The sequence below is a fragment of the Neomonachus schauinslandi genome, chromosome 12 (assembly GCF_002201575.2).
Source record: "Neomonachus schauinslandi chromosome 12, ASM220157v2, whole genome shotgun sequence".
Classification (NCBI taxonomy): Eukaryota; Metazoa; Chordata; class Mammalia; order Carnivora; family Phocidae; genus Neomonachus; species Neomonachus schauinslandi.
This window is the reverse complement of record NC_058414.1, coordinates 65,642,194-65,661,970: the sequence shown is the minus strand read 5'-3', so window position 1 is coordinate 65,661,970 and position 19,777 is coordinate 65,642,194. Positions and strand designations below refer to the sequence as shown.

General features: G+C 44.5%; 1 protein-coding gene across 2 annotated transcripts in view; it reads left to right on the top strand.

Moving 5' to 3' along the window:
- The window catches only part of ELMO1 (engulfment and cell motility 1), a 519,605-nt gene that overhangs the window by 196,804 nt on the left and 303,024 nt on the right, over positions 1-19,777 (top strand). The window contains exons 11-14 of one of the 2 annotated variants that reach the window (XM_044920201.1): positions 595-639; positions 1,643-1,693; positions 4,486-4,608; positions 6,419-6,550. In XM_044920201.1, the coding sequence (XP_044776136.1) occupies positions 595-639; positions 1,643-1,693; positions 4,486-4,608; positions 6,419-6,550 (351 nt within the window). The remainder of the gene's footprint in view (positions 1-594; positions 640-1,642; positions 1,694-4,485; positions 4,609-6,418; positions 6,551-19,777) is intronic. The other variant, XM_021699424.1, reaches the window with a different exon arrangement.

Sequence of the window (19,777 nt, the reverse complement as noted above, 5' to 3'; positions counted from 1 at the left end):
TGAATACAAAGATGAAAAGGGAAGTGTCTGTGCCCCTAAGGTGACCGTGGTCTTATGAAGAAGATAAACAATGTCAAAGATAATTACAACAATTGCTGTACGTATTGGAACTATATTATCCCTTTTAACTTATTTTAAAATTTCAAAAAAAAAAAAAAGGCTAAAATAGGCACAGAGAATATTTTTCTTTTTTTGTGTGTCAGGCAGTAATTTCATTTTTATAAAAGAAAATAAGCTAAAAGAGCCACAGGGTCCTTTGGGCCCTTTGTTTTTCATCGGGTCCAGGAGAAAAAGTGGACCTTTCTGTTTGCGTTCGGAAGCAAGCCCCACTTTCTGTGGACCAAGGAAAGACAGGTTCCTTCTAGATTGCCATGTCCCTTGTTTGCCAATGCGTCACCGTCCTTGCTTTCTTGTTTTCAACAGAGTGGAAGGGGTCTTGAAACACCTCACCGTATTTGTGCACTTTTCTCTGCCAGGCAGTGGGTCAGCAGGGGTGTTAACATCAAGTTGTAACCTCTAACAGAGCGCTCTGAATTTCCATCCCTTCTTCTCTCCTGCTTGCTTTCCCTTCTGTGGTGGCGATGGCGCCGTTAGGTTGGTGTAGAGAGCAGTGTTGACATCCTTGATTGTCCTCTGACTGTAAGTCCCCACCTTCGGCTCCTGCCCAAGCCCGCCTGCGTGTCCCCCTTGCACTCCCCGCCCATGCATCCGGGCTCTCCTTGCTTCCTGCGAGTTTATTTTCGCCGTGATTGAATTCACGGTTGCGATTTTTGAATTGTAGCCTAGTTTCTTCTCTACTCAGCAAGAGTAGCAACTCTAACTCGAAAATCCAGCCCCTCCCCACCAAAAAAAACCACTCAAGTGCCTTCCTGAATATGTTTTTGAATGTTTGCACCAAGGTTGTTCCCAACTTTATAATTTCAGCTTCATATCTATGTCTCGATATTTAAAAAGAGTGTCTGTGAATCACTTCTTTAAATAAAGTCACCTGCAAATCCTCTGTGCTCGGCAGGCCAAAGCCCCAAATTCAACTTACAGAAAGGAGGCCTAGCAATGCGGAGTGTGGACTCTCGGAGATTAGCCCATGCTCAGATATTTGTCCCTTCCTAAAGCACCACACAGTTGACTTGCATAGACTATTTTCAAGCCCTGGAGTACGTACCACTCACTCTTTGGTTTTGCATAGATTAAGATGAAATGGCTCTTAGAAGACTTCGAGACTTAAAGTGATGCTGCCCTAATATTGGGACTCCTTGGTGCAGGCACGTTTCCTAGTAAAACCTCCCTGTACATGTAGTCTAAGAAAAGCTGATGGGCCTTTTGAATGGAGAACCATTGCCTTTATCCAGAGTATTTGCTTTTTATTCCATGCTCACTTTTTCCTGGGAGGAGGAAATTCCTAAAAAAGGAGAAGTTTGCGGGTGCCAGATTTCCTTCCCTTTGCTTTTGGACAAGGCTCAGTTACCTAAACAGAACATTCAAAAAGCAATTTGAATACTACTGCCTGTTGGAGCCTATTCTTTCATAAGAAATACTGCTGGTACCCAGTTAGGAAGCACCCCCTGGATAAAGTCATTTGGGGCCATGTTGAAGTGTAGTTTTCTAACCTAAGGTTTTGTGCGGGTGTGTTTTTCTTCAACAGGAGATGGCGAATATTTTGGCTCAGAAGCAACTGCGTTCCATCATTTTAACAGTGAGTACCTATGTGGGGTGACCACCTTGTTGGGCAGGAATGGTTTGGTGCGTTCATTTATCTCCCCTTTTGGCTTCAGTTTGTGGTTTGTTCTGTGACTTGCTTCTGTGATGAAGCAGTAGTAACTAGAAAGGAGGCAGAAGTGTGCTTTTGGAATTGGAATAAACAAGGCTTTCCCACAGGAATGGTCTCATATGATTGGAAGGAGTCATCTCTGGAACTGCCCTAGAAAGACAGTCTGGCAGGAAGGGGAGGAAATCTCTCCCGGTGGGGCAGGTTTATTACACTCACCATCATGTTAGTTTTTCATTTTTTCATTTTTTTAAAGATTTTATTTATTTGAGAGAGAACATGAGGGAGAGAGAGAGAAAGCACAGGCAGGGGGAGGGGCAGAGAGAAGCAGACTCCCCGCTGAGCAGGGAGCCGGATGCGGGGCTCCGTCCCAGGACCCTGGGATCATGACCTGAGCCGAAGGCAGACGCTCAACGACTGAGCCACCCAGGCGCCCCCTCACCATCAGTTTAGCTTTGTATGTAGGAAATCAGGGGCTCCGTGACTTAAAAATATCCACTGGTGTGAGCTTATACTGTTTTTAATGAGGAAGCTAACTGGAGACCTGTCAGACTCTGACAGAGGTCCTGAAATTCTGACCATCATTTCCCTGGGCCCCTTTGCAAGAGACAGGCAGGGAAGATGTATATGGAATCCACTGGTTAACTGCAATGCAAAAATGACCTGAAATGTGAGTGCAAAAGAAGCCCTGCATGTTATGTGGTGAATGTTTAGAAATAAATTGAAGGGCATGATTTCCTGAGGCCTTATCCGCTATTTGACTTTAACCAAAGACTGAAAGAAGCACGCATGACTGATTCCCAGCGCACCAAAGAAGCAATTTCTGTTTCTATGATTTCAAAAGGGAGTTCTGCAAGCTCACACACACACACACTCACGGACAGACATGCACGCATGCACACGCGTGCACACACACACACATTCCAATACAGTGAGGCTATTGAAAATTAAAAACCTTATGAGGGCAAACACAATAAATACTCTAGAATCCAGAGCCAACAGCAATGACTACAATTTGTCATCAAGTTTGATTTTGAACTTCCTGGCTGACTAGGATAAAAAGAAACATATGAGTGTAATTTTCGTTGTTTGATAAAAGAGGTACCCCAGTTCTTCGGGGATGACATACTTCTCCCCCTGGACCTGGAATATGAAATGGGTGTTGGTAGAGCATTTGAATAGATTTTTGGTCCAAGAATGGTTGGGTAGAGATTGCAGGAGGATTCATAATATGTTTAATCTTTATCCTCGTTCTTAGTAAAAGTGGAAAGTGCAATATTAGAGCATAGTCCAGTGAAGGTATTTGTGGGAGAGGAGGGGAGTGGAGAGACAAAGGATGAGAAATGTTAAATTAAGGTCTTAGCCTGCTGTTCTTACCTGGGTGTGGCAGTCAGAATTGGAATGCCCAGAGAGGGGGTGGGTAGAATGGCTAAAGCCACAGTGTCTGAAAGATCAGTTTGCTTCGATGGGACTTCTCCTATGAGACTTTGATGGCTGGAAGTTCAAGGCTCATATTCTCAGGCAAAAACTTGGAGTGCAGATACTTTTGAATTGTTAATAAAATAGATGGCCTATACACCTCGGATATGAAATATTTACTCTGAATTAACATTCTGTTCTGAACTGGAAGGGTATGGCGTTTCATTCCACCTCCCTATCTCACTGCCTAGCTTCCCACACCCACCACCCCCATTATCTTGGTTCAGTGACTTCTTTCTGTTCCTCATTTTTCTCCCCACCCCTCCTGCTTTAACTGGCTATTTTGACACGGTACTCCCAGCCAGGGTGTAGAGTCCAAGTGCATGCTGGTTTTGGGGCACCTTGAGAAAGTTCTTTCACACGGCAAGACGTGGTTGGGTCTAGCACATTCAAAAAGCCACATTGACCTGTCCTTTGGCATTTTTAAGGGATAACCATGGTCTCTGCTAAAGAAGACATATGTTAGGCCCAAGTGTTCAATCTCCTTTGTGATCCAGCTCCGGTGCGGGCAAAGGCTCCCCATATCTAGTCTCCTGCCGTTTCTTTTATATTTGTTGCATTTTGGTTCTGTTTCTAAGGGGAAGGGTCATTTTGTTTTTCATTTAATTGTTAGCAGGCGAGTAAAGTTATGCATTACATGCACATGAATTCCCTCATTGCATTGTGGTGGTGGTGGTCTCTGGATAGTTTCCATGGTGAATTAACTGCAGGCCTGATAGGTACTTTGCTTTTTTATGTTGCTTCTAAAACTTTTCCCCATTTAGAAGTTGGATCACCTGTCAGACTGTTGACGGCAAGATGATGGCAAAATTGCTTACAACACACACACACGATTTGTTTCTCTATTGCATGAAAGGAAGGCTTTTGTTGTAGAAATCCACAGCTCTCTTCAAGATACTCTACGTCAGGCACACTTTCTTGACTTACATAGTTGTGATCACCAGGACATGTCCAGCGCCTTCTTTTCTTCTGCTCCCTGCTGCGCACAGCAGCTCTTTACCTGGAGTCTGGCCTAAACATCAGGAACTTTATTGGGCCAGAATAGAAAGAAAAGCTCCAAGATCACCTGCATCCTCACCTTTCTTCTGAAGGGTGGTCCCACCAACCTACATTCTCCGGGCCTCCAAGTGAAGACTTCTGGGGTTTTACTTGGCATAATGACGGGGGTTAAGTTAATTGTTGCTGGCTTTTTCTTTCTTCCTTTTTTTAAAAAAAATATTATTTCTGAACTATCTCCCCAGCATGTCATCCGAGCTCAGAGAGCCATCAACAATGAAATGGCGCACCAGCTGTATGTGCTGCAGGTGCTTACCTTTAACCTTCTGGAAGACAGGATGATGACCAAGATGGACCCCCAGGACCAGGTGAGTGCTCGCTAGACCGCAGCAAAAGCATATACGGGAGAGAAAGTGGTTATTAAAAATCTTTTCTTGGGCTACTCCCAAACCAGGAATTTGTAGATGATGATATTGTTTTATTATCATCTTAGAACTTGGGGGAATATATACTTTTTAAGATTTTTAAAAATTTATTAGAGAGAGAGCACGAGCAGGGGGAGGGGCAGAGGGAGAAGCAGGCTTCCCACTGAGCAGGGAGCCTGATCCCAGGACCCTGAGATCATGACCTGAGCCCAAGTCAGATGCTTAACCCAACACGCCCCCGAACTTGGGGGGAATATATTTAAAATTTAGGTGAACATAGGCTCAGGGAATAAAGCAAATGGATTCTTTCATTATACATCAAACACATGCATATTCTTTTATTGGATAGGAAAGCCTGATGTCACATGGCCTTGGCCACAGATCTTGGCCCTTGGTCCTAATACCATCAATGGTAATAGCTTTGGAGTCAAGTTCCCAGACAACTTGGGCCATTTGGTTTCCCTGTGTGACACTGATTCAGGTGGAAGAATTAATTGCCTCCATTCTCCGGTGATCGGTGCGGGGGGGGGGGGGGGGGGGGGCCCAGGTTACACCTGATTTCTGGGCTTGCGTCTTTGTTGGTTGGCTGTTTGTTATAATTCTCTCTAGGTTTCTGGTTGTTGTGCATGAAATGTTATGCCTCCATCCAAAAGGCTTTTGGGGGAACTTTACTGTGTGAGGACAGAGTGAGAGGAAACAGCTGGGAGCCCTGCTGTAGCCCATTTTCAACTTAAGCAGCGCTGCAGCTTTGGAAAGGAAGACACTCATTACTGGCACGTGAGGGCCTGATCTAGCGCAGATGTGAGCCGCACATGTGAAGTGTGGAACTGCTGTAGCCCTTCGTCTGTGGCGCCAGGCCATGCGATTAAGAATGATGGAGAGGCTTGGAGAGGCTGTCCAACGTGCCCTGGACTTTTGGCAAGGCCAAGTTTAATCATCCCAGAGAGATGAGACTGTCAGCTTACCACTTCTAGTGACGGAAGGCCATGCATTTTAATGTGGAATGGGCCTCCCCATTTGGAAATGCTTCCTTTTATTTATTGAAAACATATATATATGTTTTTTTCTTATTTACCATTTTAACCATTTTTTAAGGGTTTGTTTCCACGTAGTCACTTCTTAGTGGAGGCAGGGATGACTTGTCACTTGAATGCTGTTCATAAACCTGCACGTGCCTCTCACTTTGGTTCGGCCAGTGTGGGAGTCCCAGGTCCTTGAACTTGGCTTTCCCCAGACCCAAGCCTTCCATCATATTTGGGACTCCATTTAGAACTTCTAAGTAATTGGGGCGCCTGGATGGCTCGGTCGTTAGGCGTCTGCCTTCGGCTCAGGTCATGATCTCGGGGTCCTCGGATCGAGCCCCGCATCGGGCTCTCTGCTCCGCGGGAAGCCTGCTTCTCCCTCTCCCACTCCCCCTGCTTGTGTTCCTGCTCTCACTATGTCTCTCTCTGTCAAATAAATAAATAAAATATTAAAAAAAAAAGTACTTCTAGGTAATTGACCTAAGTATTCCAAACGACTTGGCCGTGAGGATAATCGTGGAATGAAGCCAGGGCTGACCAGCAGGGAGAACGGCAGGGGAACTCTATGCAGAGCCCTAACTTAGAACATCGGTTGTCTTTTATCTGTTTTTCTTTGGCCTGAAAGCAGTAATTCATTTAGACCCTGGGGAAAGAGGGAGTATATGTAATGTCACACAATGAAAGCAGCTCTTCCCTTCCCTCCCCTCTTTTTTTCTCCCTAACGCCTTCAGGCTCAGAGGGACATCATATTTGAACTTCGAAGAATCGCTTTTGATGCAGAGTCTGAACCTAGTAACAGCAGTGGCAGCATGGAGAAACGCAAGTCCATGTACACCCGGGATTATAAAAAACTTGGCTTCATTGTAAGTAAGCTATCTCCAGTGAGCACTCTCCTTCCAACATCAGGGGTCTGACCTCAGCCACAGAAACTGATGTCTCCTCCGAGCGTGTGGTCCTCTTGCGCCTCGCAGGATAGTTTCCACATTTTCCAGATGTTTAGCTGGTGTAAACAGGATCACATGACAATCTCTTCTGGCCGCAGTGCAGCAGAATAACTTGTACAAGTGTGACTAATACTGAGTTTGTTTATTCAGCTCTGATTAAGTGTCATTAGCCCGGAATGCATGTAGATTTCATTAACTCCACATCACAAGATGCTTCAGGTTCTCTTCGAAATAAATGGGTGTTGGCAACTGTGGGATGGATCTTATTATTGGGTTAGTGCTTGGATCACTTACATACATGGATTTCATATCAAAATCAAATTGAGAGTCTCCTGAAATGTATTCACGATAAGATTTATGCCATTTGTACTTTCCTAAAATTTTGTCTTGTTACGGACGTGAATAAGACCATCCCTAGATTTCCTTTTGTTCAGTTTGCAAATCAGAACGCCACTTGTCCTGAATATAATCTGCTGTTTTTGTTTCTACTTGGATTCCATTCTGACCTTTATCACCATGGCATTTCTCCTGTGACTTTGAGCTAATTAATCTCAAATTCTGAGGATGTAAAATTGGGTTTCCATTTTGTCCTCCATCATAAATGGCAAAAAAATGAGATTTTGGCTTCAGTGATTAGAAATCATTAGGCATTATTTTAAAATTGCAAATACAATCTTCTTTAGTACACACACACAGACACATAAGACACAAATATTAATCTTTATATACATCAGTATCACGCTTTGTATGTTATTTGGGAAGCCCTTTCATGGGGATTGTCTTTGGAAATGTTTCCACATTAGTTAACATGTATTGTTTTTCATTACTGAGGAGTTTTTCATTTTTTGGATGGACTACAGTGTATTTAACCAAACCCTTTTGCTGAGTAATTCAATGTTTTGAAATTACCAATAAGTCTAAAATTGACATCTTTGTCACCTGGTAATTACGTGCATCCATAATCACATTATTAGGATAAATTTGTGTCTGTCATAGACTGTCATTTCTATGGCATTTATTTTTTAAGGTTGTTGATATTTACCAAATTGCTTTCCGCACTGAGTCATTTCCACATTAGCCCAATGGATCAGAGTGACTATTTTTTTAACCTCTCCAATCTTTCCTAAACTAAAATAAATAAATAAATAAATAAATCTGATAAGTTATTGTTTTTATGGTGATAGTCTTAATATGTCTTTTCTAATAAGAATACTTGTCAAACGTATTCGGCTTTGCAGCTTAACTTTACAGAGGTACTGTGACTTCATTTTTATATAATCATATTTCATATCTTGACATTCCATTTAAATTTTTTAGTAGAATCTATTTTTTAAAATTTTAGCACAAAGTTTCTTGGCCAAGGGACCAGGTGAGAGTTCCCTGTACTTGATGTGTATCGATGGTCAAGGCTAACAGGTGGTCCCAGCCCTGCCGTCACCCATCTGTGTGTTAGCAGAGCCCGTTTATCAGGATATAGCTGATGAATGTGGATGTAGCTCACGTCCTCCCTCCCCACCCAGTTCTTTCCAGGTTTTACTTCTGTGTGTTGAACAAGGCCTATCCAAATCATGTGGGAAGCTTCGCAAAATCACCCAATCTCTCTTGCTGTCCAGTCATAGCAAAATGCCCTGGAAGGAGATCAAGGGATGTGTATTTCCAAATGCTCCCAATTGATTCTGATATCCTGTCCCAGTGGAGAGCCTGGGGGTAGGGAATGCCCGAGTTACTCCCATTTCATTGTCTTCCTCTGCTACCACCTGGATTGCCAGTGCATTTGAACTGTGCAGAAAAGGCAAAACTCTGGTTCTTGGTTCATGGTGGCCCAGGACTCGCTGTGTCTCTCTGTCCCAGGTGGCGGCAATTGCAGAATGCACAGTGTCATTTCTCCTTTCCACCATTAGAAATCATTACTAACTGGTCTTTCCAATTTCTCAACTGAAAGACAGAGGAAAGAGGGGACATTGGGGAAGAACACTTGCTGGGATTCGGATTATTACAGGTTCCTGGGATTATTACAGATCTCTAGGAAGGGTATATGTAATTGGGGCAGGAGGCATGAAACATCTCCCTTTTTATTTTCATGTTCTAGTCCTGTGTGAAATCAGCAAGGTATTTCATGAGCCAAAGTCTGAGTGACTTTTCTTCGTGTAGCTCCATCTATGTTAACACGTTGTTCATTCCTTCCACGGTTCAGTATTAGAGTGTATCTCCGTCTTAGTTTGCAGTGTCTGCTGAGTGTGCTGCTTCAAGTAGTTTAGGAAGAACAGTGTATTTTTTAACTGAAAGCTAATTCGATGTGGTTTTAAGGCTTTAGCTCTTATGTGGCCTCCTTTCAAAGGACTTGAAAAGTCATTTTAGAAAAAGCAAAGACCTGGAACCTAGAATAACCAAAAAGAGAGTGTTGGTTTCCTTTATTTTTTCATGGTTCTCTCTTTTTTTTTTTCCCTTAGTTTTCAATTTTAGTCCTTTCCCTGAAACTTCTTCCAGGCCACGATTTTGCATCAGAAGAGTTGAGAAATTGGAAAGACCAGTTAGTAATGATTTCTAATGGTGGAAAATTTCCAACAGCTTTGATGAGCACGGATTTTCACTTTTACAAGTCCAGTCAGCCAGAAATAGACAAGCCTCAGTAAATGGAATCATGCGCTCATTGCGCCACCTAGAGACCATTGTGCCAAAACGCTGGAAGCTGGTGGGGTGCCGGTATCTGGCCATAAAATCTCTAGGTGCTGTAAGCTGTCTGGATGCACAGAAAGAGGAATAATCTTGCCTATTCCCTGCATGAACTCCTTCCTGTTGCCTCCTTTAGGAGCAACTGAGGTTTGGATAATTTTTGGATCTCATTGAAGGAAAATTCAATTCGTAAGATGAAGATTGTTCTTTCTCATTTCCCGTCTCCCGAGTAGGCAGTGCCCAGGAAGTGTTAAATGACAAATTTTTGGAGTCGAGTGTGCCTAGATTTTAATTCCATCTTCCCTAATTCCCAGCCATTGGGCCAGCACACCAGTTGTTGAACCTGTTCGGACATCGGGTTCCTCGGTTGTGCAGCTACCCATCTATTTCAGGGTCATTGGAAGGTCATCAAAGATCATCTGTTAGTGCCTGGCACAGCGTCTGGAATGGAGGATGTGCCCAGCAAATAGTACTTCTATTCCTTGCTTTTTGGAGAGCACATATCTGGAAATCACAGGCAGCCTTTTCAGTTTTCCAAAGTAGAAGGGGCAGTTGCTCCAACAAGCGAGCAGAACAGTTGTTAAAGGATAATAAAGCACGATACCTTTCAGAAGGCAGATGGCCTTACATTCCTTCTCAGCACAGCCTCCCAACAGAGCAGGTTTTTCTGATGAAATAATTCTGAAATCTCAATTTAAAGTGGCTAAATGGCGTGTTACAGCTAGTCATAACATACAAAAGCACCTGCTTGTAAAACAAAGCCGCTTAATCTTCTAAGATCTCTCGGTTAATGATTCTCTAGTTGCCAAACAGACTTGCAGGGGCCCCAGCGGGAGGAGGGGTCAGGGTTGTCTGGGATGATACTGTTCTTATTGGAAGTCAGAAGGCAAGGGTGCATGCATTTCTCAGGGTGACGGAAGGCAGATTCCCATATTTAGAATGACTTTATTTTGAAAACTAGAGAAATACCCGAATCAAACTGTACCTTGTTGATTATAATGACCAAGAACTGTGCAAAATGGTTTTCATGCTCTGAAGAGTTGCATTCCTGGCCAGAAACCCTTCAGAGTTTGTCTTAATGTCAAATTGGTAGCTTCTCTATTTGTCCAATCTGTTGGATGGTCCTTACAAAGGACATATCTGTAGTTCATTTTTCTGGTCTCTCTTGAACCAAGGCAGATGTTGAAGTTGGACAAGACTGTTTTTTTTTTTCCTAAATGCCTTTTCTTTCCCATTCCTTTAGCTTGACTGGGCCCCAAATAAACTCATTTTAAATGAATGAATGAATGAATCAATCAATCAATCAACTTAGTAGGTTCCATGCTGGGCGTGGAGCCCAACGCAGGGCCTGAACTCACGACCCTGAGCTTGAGATGAGCTGAAAGCTCGAAACCTGAGCTGAGATCAAGAATTGGACACTTAACCGACTGAGCCACCCAGGCGCCCCAATAAACTCATTTTTAAAAGAAACTGTTTCTGAACAGTATATTTTAATATGAGAAGTTTTGATAAATATTTCCCTTAACATTTTCAGATTGTCTTAAAAGACAAAAGTGACTAAAATGTGGAAGTGAAAAAAGGTCATGAGAAAAAGATGACTTCAGAATTAAGATTCTCTTTTAAAGTGTAGGTCTGATTGTGTTTCGGCATGGTCGAGGCCAGCACCCCATCTGGAGAAAAGATAATGTATTTACTCATAGTTCTCAAGAGAGGGAGCATGCCACATCACAGAGGGCATGTGGACAAGCCCTGGGGGGGTGGGGGGGGCGGGGTCAGGAGGCAGAGGGAGTGAGGGGGAAACGTGGATAAGAGCCTTTGTTGTGGTTTCCATGGAAAAGCAAGGCAAGATAGAGGAAGTGGGTTTAGGATTGGCCAGTTTGAATAATCTCAGTGGTCTTTGGAGCAGAGGCGCTGCCCCTAGCTGTCAGCCTTGTGGTGATGGGGGCCAGGGGACAGTGGCCCAGAGTGCAAAACCCTGATAAAGGAGATCCTTTGGGGTTTGGGATCTGGATTGGTGAGTTGGCATATGAAACGCATGCTTCCTATCTCTAGGAATTAGCTAACCCTGGGAAGGGCAGTTCCTCCAAGGTATCAAAGGATCAGAGAATACAAAAAATTTTAAGAAATGACTAATACAGATTCATGTTAAAATTTTTAGAGGATTTTCTACTTCCCAGATGATAGAAGATAATTATGCATCTTTACACAAGTATAATTATACATAATTGCATATGCAGTGCGTGGTGTCATTTTAATATTTTTTTTCAAATACAGATGGCAGGGAATGAAGTGAGATGCATATTTATCCATGTCTTCCTCCATCTCCATCCCCATCCCTGTTTCCCTAACACAGGAGGAAGCCTCCTGGTCTAACCATAACTGTGAGTGTAACATGGGCTTAAGCTTGGGCTCTGAATTCGGGCTGCCTAGGGTTGATTCCTTGGGCAGATTACTTGACATTTTCATGTGTTAGTTTCCTTATCTTTAATCTGGGGATATAAGAGTCAATAAATTTGTTATGTGAATTAAATTATTAGATACTTGTAAATCATACAGAAGAGTGCCTGGCACAGAGTAAGCAGACTAGGAATTTAGATGCAGTTATGCTGATGTTATAATAACTATTGATATTATTATTGGAGCATCACACGGTGTCCCATGACCCTGTGACAGGCAGTGTTGGGGGGTGTGAGAGTTGTAAGTTGTGCCAGGAGGATGGCAAGAAAATTTGTGGTTGAAAATACGAGTTACTGATGAAAGAAAGTTGTGTGCTTGGGACACCGCAAACGTGTGTCGAGGGCTGACCTTTAGGTTCACGGGGAGAGAAGTAGAGTTGGTTTTTCCAAGTGAGGACAGATTATAGAGAATTTTAAAATCAAAGGGGTTTGAAATATTCAGTCAGTCCTCCATCCTCACGGTTCATGGATTCCGTATTTGCAAATCCAGCTATTCACTAAAACTTAGTTGTAAATCAATACTCATGGTGCCTTCGTAGTCATTTGCAGACATGAGGTCAAAACAAGGGGACGCTCTGCCTTCTCCTTTCAGCTCTCCTACTGTAAATGGGAGTCCTTTTCATAGGCTAGCCAGGGCCTTGGTTTTTGAAATATGTGCTTTGTGTTGGTGGTATTGCTGTTTAAAGTGGTCCCCAAGCATAGTTCTAAAGTGCTGCCTGATGTTCATAAGTGCATGGAGCCAGGATGTGCCTTATGGGGGAAATACGTGTGTGAGATAAACTCAGGTCGGGCATGACAGTGTCGTTGCTGTGAGTTCAGTGTTAATGAACCAACAATATATATTAAATAAGGTGTCTTTAAAAAATACATAAAACAAGGTTATGTATCGACTGATTGACCGAGTCTTGTGACCAGAGACCGGAAGTCATCTCACCCTGTATCTCCCCTCGGAAGCAATGGCTCGGTATTCATTATCTCGGGATTTGCAATGACTTCATAGAACATAGCTGCAGGGAAAAAGCAGAATGGACTGTACTTTGAATGCTTGGGGAGCCTTCAGTCGGGGGTGAGCCCTGGAGAAGAGAATCCCAGGCGGTGCCAGGCTCATTCCTTCCTAGCCCCGTGGTCTGTGTGTCCTAAGTGGGGAAGAGAAAGCCCACCATTGACTGGCTGACAGGTGTTCGTGGTGTAGCAGGGCCTCTGCCCAGTGCTTGGCACACTGCTCAGCATGGTCACGGGGGAGCATGACACCCTCCTGGGATTTGACTCATTTGTTTGAAGTCAGAAGCTGCCTCGAAACTCCTGTTATCTGGAAAATACCACGTCCTTGAGATCAGGGGAATTTTCAGTCCACAGTCATTGTCCATAGAGGAGGACCCTTCCTCTGGTGGGCTTGGCTTATATTTCTGCATCATTCCTGACAGGACTTTCTCATAAGGGTTTTGTTGCTGAGAATGTGCTTCAGTCCCTTGGAGCCCAAGGACAGTGTTAGTAAGAATCCAGAGTACATGTGTGGGAATTGTAGAAAGTGAATTTTGACATTGATCTGATTGTGTGGTGCTCCTCACCCCTCCCCACTCTTGGCAGCAAACCACCTCTGGTAACCACAAGGTAAAACAGCTTTTTTCCCATGTGAATGATTTAATAATTAGGATAGTATTCATAACCAAGCACTTTGTTTTCAAATAGTAAAATATGTGACCCATAAACAATAGTTCATCAAAGCAAAAGGACAACAAATGTTTTTTTAAACGGTCGTTTATTGAAATTCTCCAAGTTTTAGCCACACAGAATTCAGGAGGTCCCAGTGTGGGCTGGGGTGTTCTTCCAGGAAGCTCTGGCCAATCCTTGCCAGTCCACGCAGCCCCAGACGATTCCTTCCACCTGAGAGACCCCTGGGGGATGTTGGTGAGGGATTGTCAGTGACTGAGATGCCTGCGTGGTGGTAAATTCGCAGGCAGATACTGAGCATGCCTGTTCCTTGGAACCAGGTCTTCTATGTTCTGCCTCATGGACGCTGCAGCCTGATCCATTCTGATCACACACCCGCTGGCTGCATCTGAAATGCAGCAAAGCCCCAGTCCTTATCATTTCTACTCTTGCTCCATCAGGGTGTAAACTAGCTGGGAGATTCGTTATTAGTGAAGCTGGAGCAGAATCAGCCACCAGATGGCGCAAAACCACAGCCATTGACTCCCAACCAGACCCCCCCCCCCCACCCCGCCCCCAAACTTGGACAGACAGCCACCAGGACACCCAGTGACCTTGCAGCTCTGCTTATCAGTCCGCAGAGCAAGAAGTTGTAGGACCAAAACAGGGGCCTTAGGATCTCCTCGGGGGGGGGGGGGGGCGGTCCTCTAGCCTTCATGGGGGCCTTTCAGGGGCTAGGAACACTCTAAGGTGCCCAGCTGGCCTCCCTGTTAATTGAGATTTGTCTGTTGTTCATGGCAGTTGAGCTTTTATCTAGTACCTATATATCCGACTTTCATTCTCACTTCTTTTTCCTTATGCTGTCATGGAGGTCTTTTATATGAAGTACAGTAGTCTGTACATCTAGTATTATCTTCTGTCTTAACATGGATATGCAGGAAAGAATGCACTGGAAATGGAACAGCTAAATGAATATTGACTGTAGAAACAACAGTAATAATGTATTTTGAGTTAAAAATACACATAATTAAAATGGGTGATGCAATAACCTGGAGGGGGTACGAGTGGTCAGTGGAGTCCTAGTAAACCAACATTGTTGGAATGGGGTACAAAGCTGTCTGGGGAAGTCTGAGATGATTTCTTTTCTTTTTTTTTCTTTTCTTCTCTTTTCTTTTCCCTTCCATTCTTTTTAAAATATTTATTTATTCATTTGAGAGCGAGAGAGAGAGAGAAAGAGAGCTAGCGAACAGGAGGAGAGGGGCAGAGGGAGAGAGGGAATCTGAAGCAGACTCCCCTGTGAGCCTGGAGCCTGACATGGGGCTCGATCCCATGACCCTGAGATCATGACCTGAGCTGAAACCAAGAGTCAGACCCTCAACCAGCTGAGCCACCCAGGCACCCCTGAGCTGATTCTTTTTTTTTTTTTTTAAGATTTTATTTATTTATCTGACAGAGAGAGAGAGAACAAGTAGGCAGAGAGACAGGCAGAGGGAGAGGGAGAAGCAGGCTCCCCGCTGAGCAGGGAGCCCGATGCGGGGCTCGATCCCAGGACCCTGGGATCATGACCTGAGCCGAAGGCAAACGCTTAACCAGCTGAGCCACCCAGGCGCCCCTGAGCTGATTCTTGATATACATTTCTCAGGTGAATAGAATCTTATAGAATCATTTTTCAACTTTGCTTTTAAGTAACCACTTCCTGAGTTATATGTTCAAAGATGTCGTTGAGACTTCTGCCTTGATGACAGAAAGTACTTGAGCCTTGTGGAGGCTTATGGATAATTTTTTGCTTTTATCCCTGTCTTTACATTCCTCACACCAACAGACTGCTCTAAGACGGATTCGGAAAGGAACCAGTCAACCGAGGGCATTCTCTGAGGCTGCCAATAGTTGAGGCAAAAAGTTGCAGACAGTTGTGTTGCTCATTTCCTTGATTGGCGAGTAGGAGTCACGTCTTTCAAGGGACTCCTTCCTTACAGGTGAAGAGATCACCAGTGTCCTGTCCTTACATGTCCAGGGTGGGCTCTGTGATGTCTTCTGTGGATGTCTATGGTTAAATGCTACAGAGCATGGCACACACTGTCTTCACCTTTGGTTTTAAGTGTGGAGACCATAGCTTTGTTGTTGTTGTACATGTAGAAGGGGAGAAGTTAGCTCTGGAAAGATCTCTCTGGCTGAACCCAGGAAGATCATGTATTGGTTTGTATTTTCCATCAGTGACCCCAGTAGAGCAGATGACTGGGACAGAGCTCCTGCGAGGTGGGCTCTTCGGGTTGGTGCAGCCTTGTGGGGCCACCTCTCTCTTGGGTTAGCGTCATCACGCTTCCTAACGCTGTAGAGAGACCATCAAGAAGTTCCATGCAGAATACTTGCAGATCTTTTCTTCCCTGATCTTGCTTTGCTCTCTGGCTCGATTGGGGAAGAACAGTCAAAATGGGTGCAGGGTGACTTGCAGGGGCAGCCCCAGCATGAGCTCTCACTAAGGGAGGCGGAGGGTGGGCCCTCTTTTCCTTTGCCCTTCTCTTGCCACGGAACATGTGTTGTCCCTCCCGTTTCCATCAGGTCAGCGATTTACATCTGTGCCATGTTATTGCCCGCGTCCCCACCCTAGCAGAGGGGCGGGGGCTCAAAGGGGCAGTGGGAGCCGGGGATATAATCCCATCTCAGAATCAGCCCCCAAACCTCCAGCATTTACCTTACCTGCTGTGGATGCCCCCTGCAGATGGTGAAAATACATCTGTCCTTACTCCCTGACAAGGGACACGTGAATAATTGTACTCGTGAAATGTCTGGATATTTTTAAAGGAAATATTTTAGAAGAAAACTTTTTGAAATAAATGAACTATGGTTCTTTGTCACGAACTATGAGTCTTTGTCATAACAATATTTGAGCTTCATCTTCCTCTTGTATTTTTTATTGTGATTTATTTTAGCTCAAGGCAAAATTTTATAGGGATGATTATCAAAAACTGAGTGAGGAAACAGGTTTCCCCTGCTCCCTCTTTTCCCAGCTCCTTTGCTGTTCAGCACCCGGTGTACCCAAGGGCCCGTAGATTTCCTGGCAGAGTCGAATCTGTTTTCTGTCACTAGGGGGCGCTCCTAACAAAGGGATGTGTATTAGTTGCTCTCCAGGCTAAAGATGTCTTTGTAAGGCGCAATTCAGATGTGCTTGAGAAGGTGGAGTATTTAGTGGGGTTATTTTATTTACTTTAGAGAGAGTGAGAGAGAGAGAGAGCGGGAGGGGAGGGGCCGAGGGAGAGAGAGACTCTTAAACAGGCTCCATGCCCGGTTCATAGCCGGATGTGGGGCTCGATCTCACGACCCTGAGATCATGACCTGAGCCCAAATCAAGAGTTGGACGCTTAACCGACTGAGCCACCCTAGCGGGGTAATTTTTAAAAGGTTCAGAAGAACCTGCTCCAGCCAAAACCTTTCGCCTTCCATTTTTAGCTTAAAACCTGCAAGAACTTTGTCCCCTTTGAAACACAACTGTGGCAGAAGGAGGCAACTTATTGAACAGTGTTTGCCATTAACCTCTTAGAGTATTGTACAAACCTTTTGACATCCTTTCTTTATACATGGAATTTTGGAGCCAAGGGGCACCATCCACCAGGTGCAAGGATCATATATGGGGGATGCAGCCTTAGTGACCTATAAATGAGTCAAATTTATTTGAAACTGTGTAGCACAGTGTTAGTGAGCACAGCCTCTGGGGCAGACTGCCTCTTTTTGCATCCCAGCTCCATTGCTTATCAGCTGTGAGATCTTGGACAATTGATCTAAGATGGGCAGCGTAATAGTTCCTACCTAAGGTTGCTATGGAGATTAATGAGTTAATAGTTGTTGAGTTCTTAGAAACTTGCCTGGCACTGAGAAAATGTTAATAAATTCTGATTATTGATATAACCGTTTGGATCTGATGGCTGTAATCAGTCCAGGGTCTGCATTTTCCCCGTCGGATGACTGGGACAGTTCTCCATTTGACCATAACCAGCTGGGTCAGAGAGTAGAAGTATGTAGCTTCAAAAGCGGAGCTGACCCTAAGAAGTGACACATCCCAAAGTCCATGAATTCTAGAGGATCGGGGCAGGAATTTTATACACTTCAAAGAGCCTCTTTAATGAAGAGGTGGTTCTTTTCCCTCTACCTAGCTAGCTAGCACACAGGTCCATGGCTATGTCTTCATGGATCCAGTCGGTCACAGTAGTCTGCTTCTGTGAGAATTTTCAAAGGCAAGGAGGGCTCAAAACCACAACATAAATAAAAAAAAATTTGCTGCTCACAGCAGGAAGCACTCTTCAATTGGCTGACCCCATCCTGGTGAACCATTTGGAGTGCCTTGAGCTTAGAACCAGAGCATTTGATCAGAGTCTAGAATAGAATGAGCAGTTACGGGGTTTTGGCATCTAGGATGGGTTGTTGCAAACATCCAGCACCTCTTCCCCTCATGCTTTGCTGTCGTTGCCTGGCCTGATGGTTTTGCCCATGGTGGGATCCTCCCAGAGCACCCTTGAGAACAGTCCTGGCTCTTCTGGGGTGCAGGCAAGAGGGTGAAGAAAGGGTCAGTCCAGAGACCCCTGGTGCAGTTACGTGATTGCCATTGACCTTGCTTTGACAGCCGTGGAACAGCTCCCCATGGAGTTAGGGTGACTTTTATTTTTATTCTTTCTTTCCGGAGACTTCATTTTTTTCTCTTCGTTTTTTTCCAAATGGTCACCAATTGTCAATGCGTCTCACGGCTCTGAATTCGGTGTGATGTGACCTTGGGAGAGGAGATGTGAGCACGCCATCCAGACCTGTTTCATGTCTGGGAGGAAGTAATTTATACACTAGGAACTGGCTTCGTGGCATGGGATTCTAATTCTGGGGCTGACATTTTGTATGTGTAGGAAGACTGTCAAAACCTTTCCAATGGGAAGGGACAAGAACCAATTTGAGAATAATGCGGTTATATAAAAATTGTCCTGGTTCTGGCATCTTGGCACACTTCCTGTACTTGTTCATTCTGAAGGGGAGAGAAGGGGTGTGGGCAGGAGGAGTTCTCTGGTGGACTCTTGCAAACCTCCAGACTCTCCAGTGAGAAAGGACTCCCACTCCTGAGATGGTTCTGGAGATCATATAGTTAAAAGGGTGACAGGTGTTGATTAACTTTTTGCTTTCTTTTACCAAACTGATCAGCCTGCTGAGAATATATGATTTTTAGGTGGCCCGTTGGGGTTTCCACTGGTTTTAGATCCGTGACAAAACAGCCACAGCAGGCAGCCCCCACCACCAGCAGCATTTTGGGGAGCATCCTGGGGCATGGGTCAGATGGCTCCCATGCAGTATTTCATGGCATCTCTGTAAGGCACAGGGCACAGCGACTCATCTTCCTATTTTGGAAATGAAGAAAATCAGGCTTTTTAGCTTTACGAGGTTAAAAACCTGCCAAGGGGACTGCATTGTTTTGGCAGGAAAAGGACACTCTTGCAAACTTATTGTGACTCCTTGGGTTATTTAGCCAAAGGAACAGACTGCAGTGGAAACAAGGTGGGGAAATGGGTGAATGTAGCGTATCTCCGCATGGCTCTCTCTCTGGCCTCTAGGAGCACTGAGTGGGTGTGCAAAGCTGAGACATTCTCTACTCCCATCCAGTTCTGCCAGGGCTGAGAAACCCACCAAATGCTTGTCTTACTGTGGCCTTTTCGTTCTCAGAACATCACCATGAATGAAGACTGCACACCAACTGCTTGCTTTTCTCTCTCTCTCTTTTCAAAAGATTTTATTTGTTTATTTGAGAGAGAGAGAGAGAGTGAGTGAGAGAGCACAAGCGGGGATAGCAGCAGAGGGAGAAGGAGAAGCAGGGAGCCTGATGCGGGTCTCGATCCCGGGACCCTGGGATCATGACCCGAGCCAAAGTCAGATGCTTAACCGACTGAGCCCCCCGAGGTGCCCCTCTGCTTGCTTTTCTTTAAGGGAACGTGTGCAGAGAATTGACTTTGCTGGTTCTGAAATCAAACCCAGCAAGAGCAAGTCCACATCCTTATCTGGGGGTAGAAAGTAGAGTAATGCTTGCTTGTTCTTGAAAACAGAGTCGCTTCCAAATGCTCAGGGCCCGCAAGCGGCAGCACCCATGTTGGGTATCACTGCCGCCTGACTCCAGTCTCCTCCTCAACCTCTAGGCTGTGCTATCTGGCTATTTAAGGAAGAAGGAAAAGGCCAGATGAAAGGTCTCACTCTCTGTGGATTCAGTTCAGGTTAAACAGAGAGGCCTTGCTTCCATTCTCTGTTTGTTTCGCTGCCGCCCGCTCACTCGAGGTTTTTCAGTCATTTGAATTTCATCAGTTTTTTTTTTTTTTTTTTTTTTTTTTTTTTTTTTTTTTTTTTTTTT